Source organism: Bubalus bubalis, chromosome X, assembly GCF_019923935.1.
Source record: "Bubalus bubalis isolate 160015118507 breed Murrah chromosome X, NDDB_SH_1, whole genome shotgun sequence".
NCBI classification, from domain to species: domain Eukaryota; kingdom Metazoa; phylum Chordata; class Mammalia; order Artiodactyla; family Bovidae; genus Bubalus; species Bubalus bubalis.
In genome coordinates, this window is record NC_059181.1 from 137,457,369 (window position 1) to 137,478,856 (window position 21,488).

General features: G+C 43.2%; 1 protein-coding gene across 2 annotated transcripts in view; it reads right to left on the reverse strand.

Moving 5' to 3' along the window:
• The window catches only part of AIFM1 (apoptosis inducing factor mitochondria associated 1), a 30,737-nt gene that overhangs the window by 1,886 nt on the left and 7,363 nt on the right, over positions 1-21,488 (reverse strand). The window contains exons 2-14 of one of the 2 annotated variants that reach the window (XM_025276589.2): positions 20,501-20,631; positions 15,765-15,864; positions 14,428-14,552; positions 14,170-14,300; positions 12,587-12,677; positions 7,785-7,869; positions 7,125-7,201; positions 6,126-6,234; positions 5,272-5,379; positions 4,850-4,938; positions 4,262-4,402; positions 2,499-2,641; positions 910-1,034 (exon numbers count right to left, since the gene is read on the reverse strand). In XM_025276589.2, coding sequence (XP_025132374.1) covers positions 910-1,034; positions 2,499-2,641; positions 4,262-4,402; positions 4,850-4,938; positions 5,272-5,379; positions 6,126-6,234; positions 7,125-7,201; positions 7,785-7,869; positions 12,587-12,677; positions 14,170-14,300; positions 14,428-14,552; positions 15,765-15,864; positions 20,501-20,631 — 1,455 coding nt within the window. The remainder of the gene's footprint in view (positions 1-909; positions 1,035-2,498; positions 2,642-4,261; positions 4,403-4,849; positions 4,939-5,271; positions 5,380-6,125; positions 6,235-7,124; positions 7,202-7,784; positions 7,870-12,586; positions 12,678-14,169; positions 14,301-14,427; positions 14,553-15,764; positions 15,865-20,500; positions 20,632-21,488) is intronic. The other variant, XM_025276588.2, reaches the window with a different exon arrangement.

The following is a 21,488-nucleotide window of genomic DNA, read 5'->3' on the forward strand; positions in this document are numbered from 1 at the left end:
TTAGATTATACATGAACAAGACCCTTATATCCATATGTCTTGCTTTCTCCTTAAAGAGCAATTTGTCCTTAAAATGCCTCTAATAGGAGGACACAGAGGTTAAATAACTTCAGCCAAGGTCACGAAGGGAGAGAGAAGAGGCCTGGGAGTTAATGAAAGAGATGTGTGTGGGAGAGACATTCATTTCAAGAGAGATGTTCTTTGCCTCCTGTCTAAAGAAAACCTGGTGTTCAGATCTGACAACTGGAACTAGAGGCAGCTTAAGAACTACCTGGGCTTCCCAGGTGGCCCTGTAAAAAATCTGTCTGCCCATACAGGAGATATGGGTTCAATCCCTGGGTCAGAAGATCCCCTGGAGGAGGGCATGGCAACCCACTCCAATATTCTTGTCTGGGAAATCCCAGGAGCCTGGCGGGCTACAGTCCATGGGGTTGTGAAGAATCAGACATGACTGAGCGACTGAGTATGGAAGAACTACTCAGCCCAGTTCTTCACTGTCCAAGGCACAAGGAAGGGAGCAGGTCCCACACTAAGGTTCTTGGGCCTCGTTCTTGGGATCAGCAGGAAGCAAAAAAAAGGGGGGGTGGCACTGAAAAAGTACAAGTTTTCTTCATCACACCAGTCTTCCTAGTCCATCCAGAAAAACTAGACTTTCAGTCATTGAGTTACCTACCGTCCAGAGTCTAGGATAACACCCACTGTAACCATCTATGCTCTGACCAGGATACCTGATTTCACCAGCTCTCAGACCACTGAAGAGTAAGGACTTCGGGTCTGGTGTGTTTTAAAGCACACCATGAAGAGTGGCTTTCACAGGTTCCCCCTGGCCAATACAGAAAGCCCTTGTTTGGGAGGATTTGGACCACGGCTTCTCAATGCTCTTCACGAGAAGAGGCTGGGCTTCCTTACCTGACTGCTCTGTGGCAGATTTGGGGTTGTCCTGTGCAGTTGCTTTTGCAAAAACACCGACTGTGGGCAAGCTACTGTCCACCAGACCAATCGCTTCATAGCCAACATCAGGGCCCAAATCACTCCTGAGGAAGGAGAGAGAAGGTATTCTGTCAGAGGACTGTCAAGAATGGTGTGGCAGAATGTTTTCTCTATGACAACAACCGTGCTTTCGTGCCAACCAAAGAACCTGGTGGCAAGAGAAATCCCAAAGTGATCTCTCGCCTGCTAGGGCATCTGGGGACAACTGTGAGAAAGCACGATTATCCCAAACAGTTTTTATTTTTCCTTAACAAGCCACTATGCATATCGCAGATCCATACTGCCATCTATATGTTCTAAAATTTTATCATGTGTTTATACCATACACCACATCTGGGGCGGGATGGCATCCCCACATTTATTATTCACTACTTCCCTTTACCTCTTTTCAAAGCTGCCTTTTTGAAACTTTAAAGAGTGCTCCATATCTATGGAACTCAGAATGTGAGATATTTTGTGGTTTTATTAACTGATAAACTTCCTTACTTTACTTTGCATCATTTCCTCTTAGCTTTCATTTTTTCAAAGCTGAAATGCTTTCTATACAGAGGCACCTTGGCTCACTTGGTCATTTTATTTTCTTTGTTCTTCTTGGAAGTTTTTCCCATCATCATCATGCTAGGAAGTTCACGGAATATTGGTGGCAGAGGCACGCCATGGTTTTGTAATCATCTCAGTGACTTGAGCTGTTTTGTTTCTGGGGCCCTATATTTTGTTATCTTCTTGGCCACAGAAGCTCATCGGACTGGTGTCTTCAGGGAACAGTCTACAATGACTTCTTGGATTCTGTTCATGGATACTGATAATTGTAGAGCTATTCTTTTCTTAAGTGTATTATCTTACACATGTTGACCCCGAGATCCATCTATTATTTGTTTTGCTGCCCACTCATGAAACTGTGTGTGATCATCCTGAAATGTACTCCCATCAGCTGAGAATTTTCTCAACAGAAACGGCTTAGAGGTTTCTGAAACCTTGAAGTTTTTTTTTTGTTTTTTTTTTTAATGTATCCCATCTTTCAAATCAACAAGATGAGAGTGGGCCAAACAGGGCCAGCTCCAGTACTCAGGAATATCCATCGCTAACTTTTCATTATCCAGAAAGCTGCCTATATTTGTCTGACTCTGAATTGCTTATTTTAAGAGTTACATGAGTGGGCTGTCTTTGTCCGTAGGTTGGGCTCCTGAGCATCAGCAGCAAAGAACAAAGAAAATATACTTCTGTCTGTATCTAAGGGCACACTTCTGTCCTACCTACTGTAGCTCCAACTCTGAGTTATTTTAGCAGAAGTTCTAGTGCCATCTCCATTCATTCACCTGTTCAAACTTAGGTCGAATGGAGTCCTTTTACCAGAAGATGGCTCAGGGGTAGAAAGCACAGACATGAGATGCAATTTTTTTACCCTCTGTATGAAGCTGACTGGCCCACAAAGAAAGCAAACCATATGATTCTGGCTCCATTAATTCTGTGTTCTAACCGACTGAGTCCTCAAAGCACAAAACTATTACCAGAACATTGACTGATGCCAGTACGGCTTAGCAGCTCCAGTCATATTCTCTCCAGCCAATCTTCCGCTCACAACAGCATGATCATGGTGCTCTACCCGCCTCCTACCCAACTTTATATCGTAGAAACATGCGGCATCTCCTGCCTTTGGAGACAAATATGTTACATGAGCACATGATTAAAAAAAAAAAGCAAGTTAAGGACAGAACATAAACTTTGGGGGTTCAAAAAAATGCTTGTGATGTTAACTAACATCTTCCATCCACAGGTCAGAATCATACCTACAGTATCAAAAACAGGTACGCTTCCATTTTTAAAAAAACATCAGATGCTTCCCCAAAGTTAACCTCAGTTCTGCATGCTCCAGCTTGCACTTTCTTCTCGTTCTGCCCTTTAGCAGAAACAGGGTATTTAATAACCAGGATTTGCAGAATATTTTTTCCTGTGTGGAAACCAGTTTTTAGATGTGATTGCCTCTTACCTAGAAATCTTTTCCAAGGTGAGATTTTTTTTTGATCATTCAATATTCATTCATTCATTCAGCAAGTATTTCCAGAGTATTTACTCTGTACAGAGCATCATACTGTCTGGGCTGCAGAGACATGCCTGACACAGACCCTGCCCACGTGGAGTGTACAAGCACTGAGGAAGGTGTGGCACTGTTGCACTGACGGTGTGCCATACAAGAGGAATGCAGTGAGTGAGCTCAGGGTTTCAAGCAGAGAGAGAACCCCCTGCTGGCTGGAGGTGAACAAGGCCAGCTTCACGGAGGATGTGGTGGCGTGTTAGCTCTCTCACTCTTTGTTCATCTTTGTGGCTATTCAGATACCCCCAAAGCAACCTAAAAATCCAACACATGAGCAGTAGTGAGATAAATTCTGAGATCCACCAAATGGAGTATTATACAGTCATTACACTGTTCACAGAATTGGAAGCAATGTGGAAAAAACTTACATTTGAACGTTAAGTGAAAGAGAAAAGAATACAAAGGTTTATACGTAGTATGCTTGCCATGACTGTCTACAACAAAGAAAAACACCTATGTGCTAGGAAATGAAAGGAAGGAAAAACACCCAAATATCCGTGGCTGCTGCCGAGGACTCCCTTTCTCCTTTTTGGCTGCGTTTTCCACACAGAGCATGTATGGCTTTTATAACAATTGTAAAAAAATCCAGTACAATGTAGCTTTAAAAAAAAAAGAGCTTTAAGGGAAAAACACCCTTCAAAGTTCCTACGTCCTTGGTTGCAGAGTCCATAATCAAACACAATACACTTGTTATGATCTAACAATAGGGAAATTACCTCATGTTCCTACATACTATAGTCCTGTTTGTGTTGTAACAGATTTTTAAAAACACCTAAAAATAGTACTCAAGGAAAATGAAAATGGAGTAATTTTCCTTTCCAGAGAATGTTACAAAACTGGACTCGTGTTCAGGCAAAAGGAACAGCAGATCAGTCTGAAAGCTGCACACACGCCTGTCAAGGGGATGCTGATGGCTGCTGCCAACAGCGGAACCGGGAGAGGCCTACTTCTGTGGCCATGTGCACCATTCACTTCCTTTTCCAGAAGCCTGTGGCGTGAGGCCAGACCTGATCCTGTAAACCAAACAGTTCACAAGCTTCTGCTGTCTACCCTCAGCTTCCAAACACAGAGACCCTTTTTGAGCAAGCTGCTGCTGAATCTCTGAGCAACACCAGGCAGACTTGCGCCCAGGCCCGAGCCAACGCACTGCATCTGGTCAGGCCATCACCACACACTTACCACCCAGATGTTAGAACGGGCCTGGAGCTCTGCGTTTACCCGGAAGCCGCCAAAATCAGAGTCTATCTCTAATCCACCAGTCTTGGCCAACTCAACATTGGGCTCCAGGCCCACGGCTGCCACTATGTGGTCAGTTTCTACCTGAGGATAGAAAGAATTCAGTCAATGATCACAGTTTCCTCGTATACCTATGGTTGGAGCAACTGTATATCACGTCACTAAAAATTGGGGCTTTACCAAAAAATCACTGATTAACTCTGATAAAAAGGTTCTAAGTTCCATTTCATAAAGTGTCACCCCTACACACATACATACCCCCTTCCATCCAAACAGAAATCTGCCACCGTAGAAGGTCTCAAAAGTGTGTGACATACACACGAAGGGGATATGGGAAATGGTTCCCAGGTGTCTACGCCGGCTCCCATCATTTTTATTTTAGTAGAGGACAGTTCATTCAGAAAATTATGACAGGTCAATGGTAACTGCCAAGACAACTAATCTATGGGTATCAAATGAAGGAGTAAGAATGAGGAAACAGGGCAGGGCAGGGTTGGAAGGTCTTCTGGCAGCCTGTCTTCCCCTCCTTACCTTCCGGCCATCTTTCAGCTTGATGAGTAACCTGCCAGCGCTGACTCCAACTGATTGCACAATAGCACTGGGCAGCACCTTAACCCCCTCTGTGAAGGCAAATGAGACCTGAGGCTGAGCCTGTGAGCCCACCACCCTCACAACAGACGAGAGGCATCCCCCACAAAACCAGGACTCGTCAGCACACGGGCGGCCTTGGAGAGCCACAGGCACCCACACCCACAGTTCATTTCCGGCACTTCCAGGAATCTGCTGCATCAGATTCATAACACCTACATGAAGCCAGCTGACAGGAGAATGGTGGAAACTTTTCACCTGGCAGCCGGTAAGGCTTATGTACAGGGGGTTCCCAAAGAAGCAAACTCTGCCAGTTCTAACTAACTCCAGGCAAGAGTGGGAGCACATGGAAAGAGTGTCTCTACCTCGTCGGACTTTTTCCATGGTCCAGTTGCTGAGGTATTCGGGGAGGACCTTCCCCATATTTCCTTTCTCAGGGAAAAGCTGAATCACTTCTGTGCCTGAGGCTCGAGCTGGGAAGAAGAAACAGAGTAGGTAAAGCAGGAGGCAAAGGCCAACCCCAGGAAGAGAAGTAAAGGGGCCAGCGATAGCCATCTACTGCACACAAGGCAAGGCCGTGACCTGGGCCAGAGCACCCATTTCTGGGCCACTAGGGCACAAGGGCATCCATCCACATGGCAAACACAACAGGTGCCAGAATTTGTCCCTGGATTCAGGGACATACAGTGAACTCGGTGCACATACACCCAGGCTTACACAAGTGCCTTGCAAGCTCTGAATAGTATGCACCCTCCTGAGAAGATGCTCTGATTTCACACAGCTGAAAAATCACGGTAAGAAAACAAATGACTGCCGTGAAACATTCGAACTGGAACTCACAGATCAGTCAAGCTGCGAACCATCATGTGTCGGAAAGAAGTCTTTGACTTTTACGGGGAGCAGCAGTTCAAAGATACATGCAGTTCTTTAGTCTACATTGCCCCTACCATCTTAATAACTCACTTTCCTTAATATTTTATTTCTAAGGAGTTCTGGCCCAGAGGTGAGAGGAAAAGGAAAGAAAGCAGCACTGCTCAGCTGCTTGGATGACAGCCTTTCAATCACTAAGGTGACCCACATCAGAGCTAAGCTCCGTGATTAGTTTTTCATCATGTAAACATTAATTGACCCCTTTCTACTGATGCTGGCAAATGCATCTCTGAAAAGCATGTGCTATAAGGCCAGAGAAAGGAAATGGAGGTCACTCCCCAGTACTCACCCTTTCTGCCAAGAGCACAGGCCAGTTCGCTACCAAGAAAGCCTCCACCAATAATCGTAATCGACTTGACTTCTCGGGAAATCTTCTCTAAGGTTCTAAAGTCTTCGATCTGTAGAATCACACCAGTTTAATCCATTGATTTCCCAAAGGGGTATCCAATGATAATACTAGGAAATATTTTCTGATAAATCTTTGACAACAGTAATTTGCACATAAAATCTTCTCCTTGTATGAAGTGGCTCAATTACAGCTTCTATTTTATTGATGCAAATTTCTTTCTCCAATGTAACACTCTATTAACAGTAGTTCTCAACTGGGGACAGGCATGCCCCCTCTCCCCCAGGGAATATCTGACATTGTCTGTGGCGTTTTTGGCTGTCACAGATACTACCTGAAGCTAGTGGGTGGAGTCCATGGACACTGCTAAACACCCTACAGTCCATCCCCTCACCACAAACAGTTATCCGGTCCAAAATGCCAAGAGTGCCAAGGCTGACAAACCTTGTTGTATTAAGAATTTAAAGGATAGTAAAAATCTTTTCCAATACCTATAGAAGTGGCTGGAAATGTTCAGTTTTCATAAGTAGAACATTGTGTTAAGAGGCAACTCCTTCCTCTTTTTCACTTAGGTACTCTTAACTTTTCTCCCCAAAGTCTCCACAATAGCATTTGCAGTGAAAAATGCCAAGGGGCTCTAAGGAGTTCCAATGACTCAAATGCATCAGAAAAAAAGAAAAAAAACAACTGTGGACGGGAAATCGGAAGGAACTATAACAAGCAATAAAAAACGCTAAATGTATTTTTTACCTAGGAGCTCAAAACTCTTGAGTGAGGTATTTGAGGTGCAGAGAGACGAAGTGATTTGCTCAAGGCCAGATAATAAGTCTGTGGAAGAGCCATAGATAGAACCCGGATCTCCCAATTCCCAGGTGGGTACTTGGGGCCACGAGATTATGCTACCTCTTCAAAACCGACAAAAGCACTAAAGCTGACAATTACCTTTCTGAAAAGTGTTGTTCTACTCTTCACCTCTGCTCCAGCCCTATCAATGGCAGAGAGACTTCTTGGAGTGCCTCCTGGAAATCAGAGGAGAAAAACCCTTTAGCCCAACAAGCAGAAGCTGGCCCAACAGAAGCATCAACTCGCAACAAGGCTTTGTTTTCCTTCCACTGGTCCCCGCAGCAGGCTTATATCAATTTCCTTTGAAAAGCAGATTTGAGAGTCTCTCCTCAAAGGGCCCACCCTCCCTGTAGATGGCCAGAAGGCCTCACTTTTTGCTCCCATTCTCTCCTACTTTTTCACGAGGATTCACCAGAAAGCACAGTCATGTTTGTTGAAGCATCTGCTTCAAACCCCTCTCTTGATTTCTGGCTGAAAGTGGCAATGAAGCCATGAGGTTATATCACTTTCAGGGCAGAGGACAAAGGCTAAGAAGGGAAAGGCAATCCTTTTCAATAGCCATCCCTGCCTTTAGCAGAGGGAACAGTAAGGACTGTCCAGAGGGGCTATTGCTCAGATGCTTGTAGTTAGCTAGCCATGCTTTGCACCAAGGGAAGACATCCACTTCAGAGTCTGGGTTTCAGTTTTCTTAGTAATGTCTTTACACTAAAACTCGAGGGAGCTCTATCAGGGAATGAAGCTATCTCCAGAAGTACTCACCTGTTGCAATCAGGCACTTTTCGTAGGTTATTTGAGAGCCATCATTAAGTTTTGCCACATTGCCTCTCACATCCAGCTGTACTACCTGGTCCCGCCAAACATACACACACAGAAAGGGATAAATTCACTTTAAAAATTTTTATTGAGATATCACTCATACAACATACAATTCACCATTTTTAAATGTACAATTCAGTGGGTTTTAGTATATTCATAAGTTGTGTGGCCATCATCACTATATAATTCCGGAACACTTCCATCACCCTCCAAAAAAACCTGAACCTGGCAGTCATCAGCCCAATGAGAAGAGTTACTTCTTGACCTAAAGTGATCCTTAAGAAACCTAATCACTGGTACCAATTTCTTCAAGGAGTCATAATTTCCTAAGTGGCCAACATCACAGTAAGTTCCTAGTGTCCCAAAGCTCATGCCCAATTTGTGGGAATGGAGAATAGGGACAGACTTTTCTGCCTGGCTCTTTGGAACCCTTCTTTAAAAAAAAAAAAGTGGCAGCGCTGGGTCCTAGTTGTGGCCTCCAAACTCTTAGTTGTGGCACGTAGGATCTAGTTCCGTGACCAGGGATTGAACCCGGGCCCCTTGCATTGGGAGCACGGTCTTAGCCACTGGAGTACCAACGAAGTCCAGGGACCCTTACTTCTTTGTTAACAACTCTCTCATATCCTTAACATTCTTGTAGGATGCTTTCTCCCAATTTCTAGCTTTCACTAAACCTGAGCTCCCCCCGCCTGCACAGGACAGCTCATATGTAGAGATTGCTCACTCGCTCACACTCCTCCCCATTACAAGGAAAGGATTATAGCTGCTGATGGTTCCAAGGTACTCTCGCGCACTCATCCCCTCTGAAGGACACTGACCTATATCCCCTACAACTCAAGTGTTATCCCGCCTGCTCTTGGTCACCCCTCAGTCACTGAAGTCCTTGGCACCTGGCTCATATTTTTCCTCTAAGCCACATCCAAATCCTCTCTCTCAAACTTCTACATCAAATATCTCACTCTTTGGTCACAGTCTGCCATCCTTCCAGCTTTCTCTCAGTCCCACTGGCACCTTTCCTTGTTTCTGATTTTCTCCATTTACCCAGTGGGCTGTTCCATTCCATCTAATCTGGGCCAATGGTAGATCTCTCAAACTGTGCTCTTGCCAGCATCCCTCATTTCCATGCACCCTGCTCCTTATGATGAAGAGCTTGAGTTTTGCAGTCAGGGAGACTGGGGTTTCTGGCTCCACTCCACTCCTTATGAGCAGTGAGACCATTCATTCAAGACATATTTATTAAACACCTAGTATGTGTTGGGCTTCCCTGGTGGCTCAGATGGTAAGGAATCTGTCTGCAATGTGGAGACATGGGTTCAATCCCTGGGCCGGGAAGTTCCCCTGGAAAAGAGAATGGCAACCCACTCCAGTATTCTTGCCTGGAGAATTCCATGGACAGAGGAGACTGGTGGGCTATATAGTCATGACGTCATGAAGAGTTGGACATGACTGAGTGACTAGCACTTTCATGTGTCAAGTGCTGTGCTAAGTGCTGGGGACACAATGTTGAGAAAAACTGATACCTTGCTGCCTTCAGAGTGCAGCAGCCAAGACAGATAATTTAATAAGCACTATAATTAAGCATGAGAAACGCTCTAATAAGGACAGTGCAGGTACTGCTAGAAATGTGTGACAGGTGCACTGGGTCAAGCTGTCCAGGGGGCCATGATATAAACAGATGGGATGGGTGAGTAGCTACTTTAGCCACCTTTGATTTGTCCTGGGTAAGCTCCCTCCTCAATCCAACTCATTGACTCAAACCTCTCAGGTAACCCACCTGGTATCCTGCTGCTGCTGCTGCTGCTAAGTCACTTCAGTTGTGTCTGACTCTGTGCGACCCCATAGACGGCAGACCACCAGGCTCCCCTGTCCCTGGGATTCTCCAGGCAAGAACACTGGAGTGGGTTGCTATTTCCTTCTCCAATGCATGGAAGTGAAAAGTCAAAGTGAAGTCGCTCAGTCATGTCCGACTCTTAGCGACCCCATGGACTGCAGCCTACCAGGCTCCTCCGTCCATGGGATTTTCCAGGCAAGAGATCTAGAGTGGGGTGCCACTGCCCTCTCCAACCTGGTATCCTAGTTTACTGCAAACACAAGTGAAGCCATTAGATGTGAGCTTCCTCAGCTTCCCATAATGGTTCCCACCTCCTAACCCCTGAATACAGACTTCACTTCCTCTCTGCCAGTTACTGGGATGAAGTGGCCTTTCTGTCTCGTTTCTATGCCTGACTCTTACCCTTCCTCTCGCTCCTGTTAGTCAGCCACTCACTCCCCCATCTCTCTCGTGACATCTTCTACCTTAGTCCACTGACATGTTTAAGTCTGCCCCATCCTAAATGTACCACTTGTGATTCTATGTATGTCCTCCTCCAGCTGTTGCCCAATGCCATCTCCGTTTTGTCATTTAAACTTTCTGAACGAGTAGTTTCTCCTCTTTTCTAACTTCACAATGATATCTGAACAGCTAAATGTAATGGGTCATTTTAGAATTCCTTTGTTAGCAGATTCTTTTGCTGTGGTAATACCCTGGCTCACATCCTCCTTCTTGAAACTCACTCCAACCCTGGCCCCGGCCCTGAGCTCGCCTCATCCTGCCCTTTTAATACTTCTTTCCTAGTCTCCTTTTAGGACACTTTTTCTTAAGCCTGTTTCCTGAAATTTGGGTTCCACAGGGCTCCATCTTTGCTTCACTCCTCTTCTGACATGACTACCTCAGTTCTCCATGGGGGGGCCTCACCTACTCTCATGGTCTCAATTCTGACTCATATGTGGACGATTCCCCATCCATATCTGAGCCCAGAACTCTACTCTGAACATTACAGTCATGTCTCCACCACTGCCCTTAGGGCATATCCACACAGATATTCTAGTTCATACTTAACAGTCCCAAATGAGATGTCATGTCCCCCTTAAACTAGGTCTTCCTCTTGCAATGTCTCTCTCATGTGGGGGTGTACTACCATCTACCACACAAGCTGAAAATCAGAAAGTCATCTTCGCCTCTCTCCTCTCTCATGTTCTTCCTCCAATCGGTCACCACCACACTCCACCAAGTTTGACTTTATGCTTTTAGTCTGTTCCCTACTCTTCATCACCTTTCTGTTAGGAAGCTATACAATGATGGTATTAAGAGCTTGGGCTCTGGAATCAGAATTCTCCAATCAGAGAGATCTGGGGCTCAAATTCTGCCTCTACTACTTATTAACTATGTAATCTCAAGCAAGATACTTCACCTCTTTTAAATCTCCATTTCTTTCTCTGTAAAATGGAAATATTAATAGTGCCCACCTCATAAGATTATTGTGAAGGGCACCATGATGTAATTGAACACACATAAAGCATTTTCATACTGTGCTTACTTCTTCTTAATCACCATCAGCACTACTGCCCTTATGTGGACTCCCACCATCTTTCACATGGATTATTAAAAAAGTCTTTGAAATGGTCTCTTTCTAGTCTTGTTTTCCTGAAATCCATTCTCTTCACAGCCAACCGAGTGATTACTTAAAATTCAACCCAACTGCTTTATATTCTTGTCTAAAACTCAACAACTCCTCAGGGTCAATGCCATAAAACTCAAGATCTTTCACACGACAGAGCTCAACCATCAGGCCCCTAACTTCCTGCTTTCTCATCTCCTGTCACTCCTTAACTTCCTGCTATATCAGTCCCGAGCTGCTTGTATTTCCCTGCACCAAACACGCTTTTTCACCCCTTTGTGCCTTTGCTTATGTTATTCTTTTTCACTTGAATGCTCTTCACTTTTCTCTAAGCTGGTGAATGCTACTTCATTCCATCATATTCCCCATTCTATAGAAGGAGACTGCCTTCTCCAGGAAGCTTTTCCATCATCATACTGGGCACACTTCCCAGTAATTCCCACAATATACCGAATTTCTTTCTTATTCCAAATCTATGTTAGGATTATCTGCTCACATTTTTGCCTAATACTGTTAGCCCCTAGAAGGCAGGGCCTGTGTGCTACACATAGGGGATACTTAATACAGTCTTCTTACCAGCTTATCCACCAACCCATATCCATCTTCTCCACCTAACATCCCCGTATAGGAGAAATGAACCTGTCCTTATCAAAGGTCAGTACTTCCACTCAAGCTCTGGATCCCATCTCTTCTGGGCCTTGCTACTTCTGATAGCCCTTCCCTCTCTACTGGAACGTTGCCAGTAGTTTACAGACACACTCTAGACCTCCCTCCTGTTAACAAACACAAAACAGAATGCAAGCAAACAAAACCCTCCCTGAACCCTAAATGCCTTTCAGTCACTGCCCACCCCCGTATTCAGGCACTCACCTTTGTAAAATCCAACAATATTTTCCATGCTGATGTCATGCCTGAATTATTTTTACTATCCTAAATAATATACATTTGTCAATCTCCTGTCATCAATAATCCCAAAGAAATGCTAGTGTGGAAAAACAGAAAGAAGGAGGAAAGGCAGAGGAGCCAATCAGGAGAAGGAACAGCCTCAGAGTCATGGTCCCCAATGACCTGACTTCCCTGGGAAGGTTTAGCTAGCCTGCTACTCTAGGCTAGAGACAGTGCTTTCCCCTGGGGGAGACACTAATTAGTACCAACTGGCAATATTAAACCTTAAAATGACTTGCTCTTTCTTTGATGAACTACAGTGACAGACAGACGGACGGGCCAGTGGGAATGCAAGTCACCATCCTTGCTGCCCCTGTGGGCACATAGGTGGAGCTTGACTAAGAAAGCAGCCTACTGGCTCACCTTCTTCCCAGTGAGGACGGCCACACCACCATTTTCAACATGAGGCAGGTCCTGAGCAGAGACGTAAAAAGAAGGTGGCTGGAAATATATGCTGTACAGAGAAAAGAGAGAAAACGTTGTAAGTACATGGAATGGCTATCAACTTCCCCCAGAGGTTTAGAAAAATTGGTTCCACCACGGAAAGCTTTCAGGAATATTTTCTCAAGTAGGTGCCCAAGGGCACTAAATCTTGGTCATGGGAACAATCTGGATACATTCTTGGCTCCAACAGCTTTGCAGGAAGGATGGTTCTGGTATCTAGGGGGTAGAAGCCAGGGATGCTGTGAAACATCCAACAGTATGCAGACCAGGCCCCTAAAGCAAAAAATTATCCAACCTTCCATGTTAATAGTGCCGAGGTTGAGAAATCGTGCTCTGCATTTAGGTTCCTTTCCAAGTCAGGACTTGAGGAGTGGCCGAGGTGCTGATACTCACATCCACCCACACAAGCTGTCCAGGATGGCACTGATCACTGGACAACTTGGTCTAGCTCCTGAGATGATCTCACCCCAAACAGTAGATACTGTCTATGAGGGATTAATTAAGGGATGGGTAACCTGGAGAATCCCATGGACAGAGGAGCTGAGGAGGGTGCTACAGTTTGTGGGATTGCACAGAGTCAGATGCGACTGAGCACAACAACCTAATTGGAGGGCTTCCCAGGTGGCTCAGTGGTAAAGAATCCACCTGCCAATGCAGGAGATGCAGGAAACGTGGGTTCGATCCCTGGGTCAAGAAGATCCCCTAGAGGAGTAAATGGCAACCCACTCCAGTATTCTTGCCTAGAGAATCCCATAGACAGAGGAGACTGTAGTCCAAGGGGTTGCAAAGAGTTGGACACAACTAACCAATTAAGCATACGCACATAATTGGAAGTATGCATCCTGCTTGATAACAGGACATGATACGAGTGAGGGAGGCAGGTAGATTTATAAAATTTAGTCCAGTGTCAAAGGGATCCACTAATGAGGAAAAAAACTGATACCCAAGAACATGGTACTGGACTCAGGAGATCCAAGGAGCCTTTTAAAGGAAAGGGCTTCTTGACTTGTATTCCTAAGTCTCTCATGCAAAGATTTTAATAAAGAGTTTCTTCCTTAGTGTTCCCACTGTATCCCTGCAATTCTGAATGTCTCCTGGGGCGTCAAAGAAAGTGCCATAGAACAGTGTCTTTTGTTCTGCTTTTATGGCACATGCCTAGGCAAGTGTGAAGACATGACAACACAGGCTGAGCTGCTCTTCGAAGTCTAATACAAGGTCCTGGGAACAGGGGCATGAGTACTTCAGAGGCCAACCTTATAACTTCAGCTATTGGTAGCACTGGTTAACAGAATCCAGGACTCTTGCCACTACAGCCTGATGTTCGCTCTAAGCTATACACTCGCTCTAAGTGTGTACTACAGCGGACTCCGGAGTGCTGCCAAGTCACCTGTCTTATGTGCTGTGTGCAGTTCCTGCTAAATCCTGTCTTACTCTCTGTGCTAAAGAGACAGTACAACCAGCTGAAGTTGCTGGTTGGGCCCATTTTACATAAGTGAACACACCTTCGCTCTTTTCCATTCCATTGTTTGAATCGTAGTGTCTTTGTGACATTTGGGTCATCTGAAAACCACAGTTCTTTTGAAAGAGGAGGTCTCATGTAAGGCAGCTCAGGATCTTCAGATACAATCAGTACCTTTGGACACAAAATAATGATACTTATCACAGCCAAGTTGTTTAAGAGGCAAATGTCAAAGTGCTCACGTTGGCTAAGTGCTTGTGGACCACAGCTTCCATGTCAAGCAAGACAGTGTGTGCCTTACCCTGGCTCCAGGATCCCGAGCCCGGATGGATCTGGCTGCAGCAAAAGCAGCAGTGCCTCCACCGATGAGCAGGAATGGAACATGACTTGGTATCCTAACTTGGGGTTCTGGCTCTCCTTCCAGAGCTATAAGCAAAAGATCAGACAAGGTGAATATTTTTTAAGTCTCAGATGACTCCTTGCCACTATTAAAAAAAAAATCACCTTGAACTTGACTCAATCCTTTATATAAAAAGCTAGTAGAACACTGCAAGTACATTAATCTTAACAAACGTCACATCTTCTGAAACGACAGGAACAGGAAGCATCTCTGTGATAAGTGAAGAATACTCAAAAAAAGAGGTGAATGATGTGGCCAAGGTCATTGACTCACTAAGCCTCTCAGAACTAGAACCTGCTGCTGCTGCTAAGTCGCTTCAGTCGTGTCCAACTCTGTGCGACCCCACAGACGGCAGCCCACCAGGCTCCCCCGTCCCTGGGATTCTCCAGGCAAGAACACTGGAGTGGGTTGCCATTTCTTCCTCCAATGTATGAAAGTGAAAAGTGAAAATGAAGTTGCTCAGTCGTGTCCGACTCTTAGCCACCCCATGGACTACAGTGCACCAGGCTCCTCTGTCCATGGGCTTTCCAGGCAAGAGCACTGGAGTGGGGTGCCATTGCCTGCTTCAATGTTTAGCTATTTCTCAAATATACTAGAAAGTATATATTCAAAGCCTTCTGTCCTGCCCACTTAATTTCTTAATGGCCCACAGGAAAATATCAAGTTCAGTTTCACCTTTTATTAGTAATAATGGGGGAACACCGAGCAGATCAATTGGGGATTACTAAACAGTGTTCAAGAATAAGGAGGTGTTATGGAGGAAAGTGATGGAAATGGCCTACCTGGAGTTGTAGGGTTTATTAAAGGATTAAAACATTCCTGAGAAATCAAGCCAGAAGTGTGGGATGGAAATGATGGCTAGCGCTACAGGCTTTAGGCAAACAAACACATCTTGAACAACTCTGAACTCCAAAGACTCACAAGGGGAACAAAAAAGACCAAAAGAATATCCTCACTGGGGGGGAAAAAGGCTTTCATCTCTTTTCCAATAAGTATCTTTGCCAAGCTTGCATTTTTTAATTTAAAGCTTGCCTTTTAAGAGTTTAATATAAAGAAAAACAACCAATCACTAATCACTAAGTTTATTCTCAAACCTAAATTACAGTCAAACACTTGTAATACCATAGTTTCTGGAAGTGTACAATCTCACAGTATCATCATGTCAACAAGATACCTGCAAAACATAGCAAATTGTCTATAATTTTCCCTTTATATATTGAGTCTCAAATCATACTCACCAGATGATGTGGCTCTTTTCTGTTTCTCTTCTGGTGTCAGCCCTAACCCTGAAATTCTTTCATTGTATCTTTTTTTGTCCTCTTTTATTGTCTTGTAGGCCTGTAGACCCAAACAGGGAGAAAATTTATTTCATCATACAGCTAGCTAGCACACATCATAAGTAACATTCATTATCTTTCAATTAAATGAGAAGCTTTTGTCTATATGAAGTTAGTTCTTCTGTGTTAGAATCACTAAGGCAAAAATGTTTTCTTAAGAAATAAAAAAAATATTTAGTGTGTACACACTTGGTGTGGAAAGAATACAGGTAAACAGATGAAAATGTTCCAGTTTCAGATTTCCTTAGGCTCTATGTGAAGAATTTTCCTCATGTTTAATTCTGAAGGTACAGCTGAAGAAAAAAGAAAAATACTTTATACTGGAAGAATAAAGTGCTAGGAAGAGCTAAACTTTATAAAAGAGGTTTTGGACTCTGCTGGATACTAGCTGTGAAACCAACCTATAGGGTCCTGGGTAGGAAGCTGGGCCATAAGTTATCTTAGAAGATGTCCCAAGTTATCTAAGTATCACAGGACTTAGGTAACGTCCTGAAGCATGACCAACAGTAAGCCTAGTCTCATAGAGTAACCCATCTTTCCCTCAAAGGCTTGTTCTTTAATGAAACTCAGATACTTAATGGGCAAACATCTCACTTAAACAACTACTGTATTTAAAATATACTACCTGGTGGCAAGAATACACAGAAGAACTGTACAAAAAAGATCTTCACGACCAAGATAATCACGATGGTGTGATCACTCATCTAGAGCCAGACATCCTGGAATGTGAGGTCAAGTGGGCCTTAGAAAGCATCACTACGAACAAAGCTAGTGGAGGTGATGGAATTCCAGTTGAGCTATTTCAAATCCTGAAAGATGGTGCTGTGAAAGTGCTACACTCAATATGCCAGCAAATTTGGAAAACTCAGCAGTGGCCACAGGACTGGAAAAGGTCAGTTTTCATTCCAATCCCAAAGAAAGGCAATGCCAAAGAATGCTCAAACTACCGCACAATTGCACTCATCTCACATGCTAGTAAAGTAATGCTCAAAATTCTCCAAGCCAGGCTTCAGCAATACGTGAACCGTGAACTTCCAGATGTTCAAGCTGGTTTTAGAAAAGGCAGAGGAACCAGAGATCAAATTGCCAACATCCGCTGGATCATGGAAAAAGCAAGAGAGTTCCAGAAAAACATCTATTTCTGCTTTATTGACTATGCCAAAGCCTTTGACTGTGTGGATCACAATAAACTGTGGGAAATTCTGAAAGATATGGGAATACCAGACCATCTGACCTGCCTCTTGAGAAATCTGTATGCAGGTCAGGAAGCAACAGTTAGAACTGGACATGGAACAACAGACTGGTTCCAAATAGGAAAAGGAGTATGTCAAGGCTGTATATTATCACCCTGCTTATTTAACTTATATGTAGAGTACATCATGAGAAACGCTGGACTGGAAGAAACACAAGCTGGAATCAAGACTGCCGGGAGAAATATCAATAACCTCAGATATGCAGATGACACCACCCTTATGGCAGAAAGTGAAGAGGAACTCAAAAGCCTCTTGATGAAAGTGAAAGTAGAGAGTGAAAAAGTTGGCCTAAAGCTCAACATTCAGAAAACGAAGATCATGGCATCCAGTCCCATCAGTTCATGGGAAATAGATGGGGAAACAGTGGAAACAGTGTCAGACTTTATTTTTTTGGGCTCCAAAATCACTGCAGATGGTGACTGCGGCCATGAAATTAAAAGACGCTTACTCCTTGGAAGGAAGGTTATGACCAACCTAGATAGCATATTCAAAAGCACAGACATTACTTTGCCAACAAAGGTCCGTCTAGTCAAGGCTATGGTTTTTCCTGTGGTCATGTATGGATGTGAGAGTTGGACTGTAAAGAAGGCTGAGCGCCAATGAATTGATGCTTTTGAACTGTGGTGTTGGAGAAGACTCTTGAGAGTCCCTTGGACTGCAAGGAGATCCAAGCAGTCCATTCTGAAGGAGATCAGCCCTGGGATTTCTTTGGAGGGAATGATGCTGAAGCTGAAACTAGAATACTTTGGTCACCTCATGCGAAGAGTTGACTCATTGGAAAAGACTCTGATGCTGGGAGGGATTGGGGGCAGGAGGAGAAGGGGACGACAGAGGGTGAGATGGCTGGATGGCATCACTGACTCGATGGATGTGAGTCTGAGTGAACTCCGGGAGTTGGTGATGGACAGGGAGGCCTGGCGTGCTGTGATTCATGGGGTGGCAAAAAGTCGGACATGACTGAGCAACTGAACTGAACTGAACTGATCTTCTCTATCCTTTCAAATTGAAGGGCTAGGTTTTTTTTTTTAACACAGCATTAGAACTGACTAGTTTTCTTTTTTTAATTCAGCATCAGAATTTATTGAAGATATTTTAAAAAGCAGTAGGCAAGAATGACTTGTTTTCATTATAACACTTTTGCTCTTTTTGTAACCCACAGGGTCAACAAGACAGAAATTTAAGTGACCATATGTCAGCTGATATCCCACATTATTAATTAAATTGGAGGAAAAAGTAAGGATAATCAGAGGAAGTAGCATAAAAACATGTTTTAAGAATAATATGAGCCTCTTACAGAGTAATCCACTAGGCAATGTACTACATTAAGGAACCTGAATTCTCAGATTTGCACTTGACATTTATCAGCCTGGAAACATCTAATATACAACATGAATGGATTAGAAAATTAAGTGCTGTATGTTAAAAGATAATGGTTATTCCTTGAATTTACCACTAAATTCATCAAATTCATAAACTGAATTCAAGTAACACTAATTTCAGGAAGAGTTTTTTTTTTAAATCTTGGCAATATATACAAGTCCAGCATTTACTCATTCCTTGAAAAAATATTTCTTTTAAGAAAGGGATTTCTACCTAAAAAGATGGCTTTAAGCTGATCACTGCGAGTGAGCAGAGAAGTAAACTGGGATCATGCTCACACTGAGACAGATGTCCAGTAATAGCCTAGGCCCTCTCACACCTCCTACTGGCTTCACACATCAGGGAAGAGGAGACCAAGAAACACCTTGAGGTTTACTGGGGAAAGAACAAGAGAGAGGTTTGTCATATATTTATATGTTTAGCTTTTAAGTAAATGTTCTGATATAAAAATAAGTTACAGACCTACTAAATAAAAATTAACTTTTCCCCCAAGTGTCTCTGTCTCCCCAGTTTGCAGATTTCCAGTCAGTGACATGAATACATGTCAGGTTAAAAAAAACCTACAAAATTCTGAAATACGTTAGCAGACAACTGTTCTAAACAGATGAATATAATGGCATCTATTCCACTTAAAGGAATATGAAAGGTAACAGTTCATTTTCTGAGTGAGGCAATGTGGTCCTATCAGTTGAACAATGGCTCAAATACTAAATCTCATTAAAAATTCTAAAGGCCACTTTGGCTCTGTGTGTGTGTGTGTGTGTGTGTGTGCGCGCGCACGTGCGTGCACACTCAGCAGTGTCTGCCTCTTTGCAACCCCATGGACTGTATGTAGCTCACCAGGCTCCTCTGCTCACTGACAAATCCAAGTCACCTCAGATCACGTTTTAAATGATTTAAAATGTAATCTAAAACAAAACACAATAGTTTGATAAGTTGTAGGTAGACAAAAGCTTATCATTTAACCTAAAACCACCATAATACAGCAGCTTTATTATTACCAGTGTTGGATAAACACAGAGGGCAATGAGGCATTTAACTGAATGGCTTGAGAGGAACTTGTGCTTCACAGACATTTCTAAGACAAGAGGAAGCAACAGTATGAGTGGCCCTGTTCTGTGGCCTGGCATTAAGAGATTCGCCTGGCCAGCTCTGTGGAGGCCATCCAACTCTGGTACAGCAACATGAACCAGAGGTTTAATGAGTTTCAAATGTTACAGACATATCAGATATGAACACCTAAAATCTATTTCTGAATGAATGGGGTGGAACTGATGGGAAAAGTTGAGAGAGCTATGAAATGGAAAAGTTAAAGGTTTAGAGGGTAGTATCTAAATAATGAAAGAGAGGCATTTAAGAAAGCAGTTGGCACAAATGCATTAGCTTATACCACTTCAGCCACTAGTTTGACCACATTACATACAGATTACAAAAGGGACACTGCCAAATGAATTTAGTTGAAATAGAGGCTGGGGGTGAGTGTGGAGAACACTGCAATTTCTATGGCTTTTTGGACCTCCTCAGAAGCATTCAATAAAATGCCCTTTCACAATAAAAGTAGGGTTAATTTGCTATTTCCCACAAAACACAGAAATTATATTTTACCTAAAATGATTCAAAATGGATGATGTTCAAGTCACCTTTACTTGCTTATTCAGTGTTTACTCTTTGAGACTATCTTGTTAGGTATGCAGCACTAAAGCACAATATAATTTAGCATCATAAAAAAAGAATTATGAAATTGGCAAAAGTTTCAAAGACAGGGTTGATGACAAGGATTTACAGCAATCATTAAATATATGGCTTTAGATATTTCCAGTAAGACTTTAACAGTTTGAAGAATGAGATTTGAGGACTCCCTAGTGACTGACAATGTCCCTTTAATAAATACCTAGAAAGCACATGCCATGAATGTTTCATCATGTTCTAATGGATCAAGTTTTCATTAGTGCCATGGTCTCACCCACCCTACCCCCAAAATATATTTGAGTGTAAGTATCTTACATAGTAAACTCCTGCCCCAGTGACTGTTGCTCCTACAATTAAGAAGTATACTAGGCTGCTGCCATCTTTCCCAGAAGCACCTGTAGACGCTAGTGATCTAGAAGGGGATCCTAGATGATGACACTGCACAACTGTAGGTAAAGATAAGGCCAAGAAAGAAACAAAGGGAAATAGAAAAAGCACTAAGTATTAATGAAGAAACATTCAATATAAAGGCAGGGAAGTGTTTTTGGTTACCCTGTGCTAAAAAGAAAAACAAATGCTGTTCCAGGATTGGAGGAGAATGTATATATCCTCAAAGTCTGTCACCAGACAGAGCTCACCTAGTTCATACTCTGATTCACCTCACAGCTGGCAAGAGCTATCTACTTTCCTTGTGCATTTGGAGTTAGGTCAGAGAATGATCATCTAAGTGACGTCAAATAATTTTCATGTCCCCCCCCTTTTTTAATGCAGTGATCGAGTAACAAAGATAAGTTCACCCTCTTACCAATGTAGAAAGAACTAAAATTGTAATGTTCAACCATTTGCTCTCAATAAGTAAAATAAACAGCTTCCTTCAATCAAGGGTGTTACTAGGTGTTATCTAAGTTGGTTCACTCAACCTTACATGATCCAGCTTTAGACTGATCTGCTTAGTCACAGTAAACTCTGCCAAGTTAAAAAAAAATGCCCTCTGTCACCAGCTAAGCTGATCACAGTTCATTTAAGGGGATATTATTGTGGTAATACTATATAACAGTTTAAAGCACATTTCTCACCTCACACAAACTCCATCCTAAACCTGGAGATACTAGACCTACTTCTAGAATTTAGTCTTTGGATGAGGTTCCTGGATAAGTTTTCCTTTCAGGGAATGCTGAACTGAAGATTATTGTTTTTAAATGTTTATTATCCCAAGCCAAGGAAAAATACAATATTTGGCAAATGGGTCAAAATCAAATATTGTGCTAAGGAGCTGCAATGAATTTTGACCTTATTCATAGGT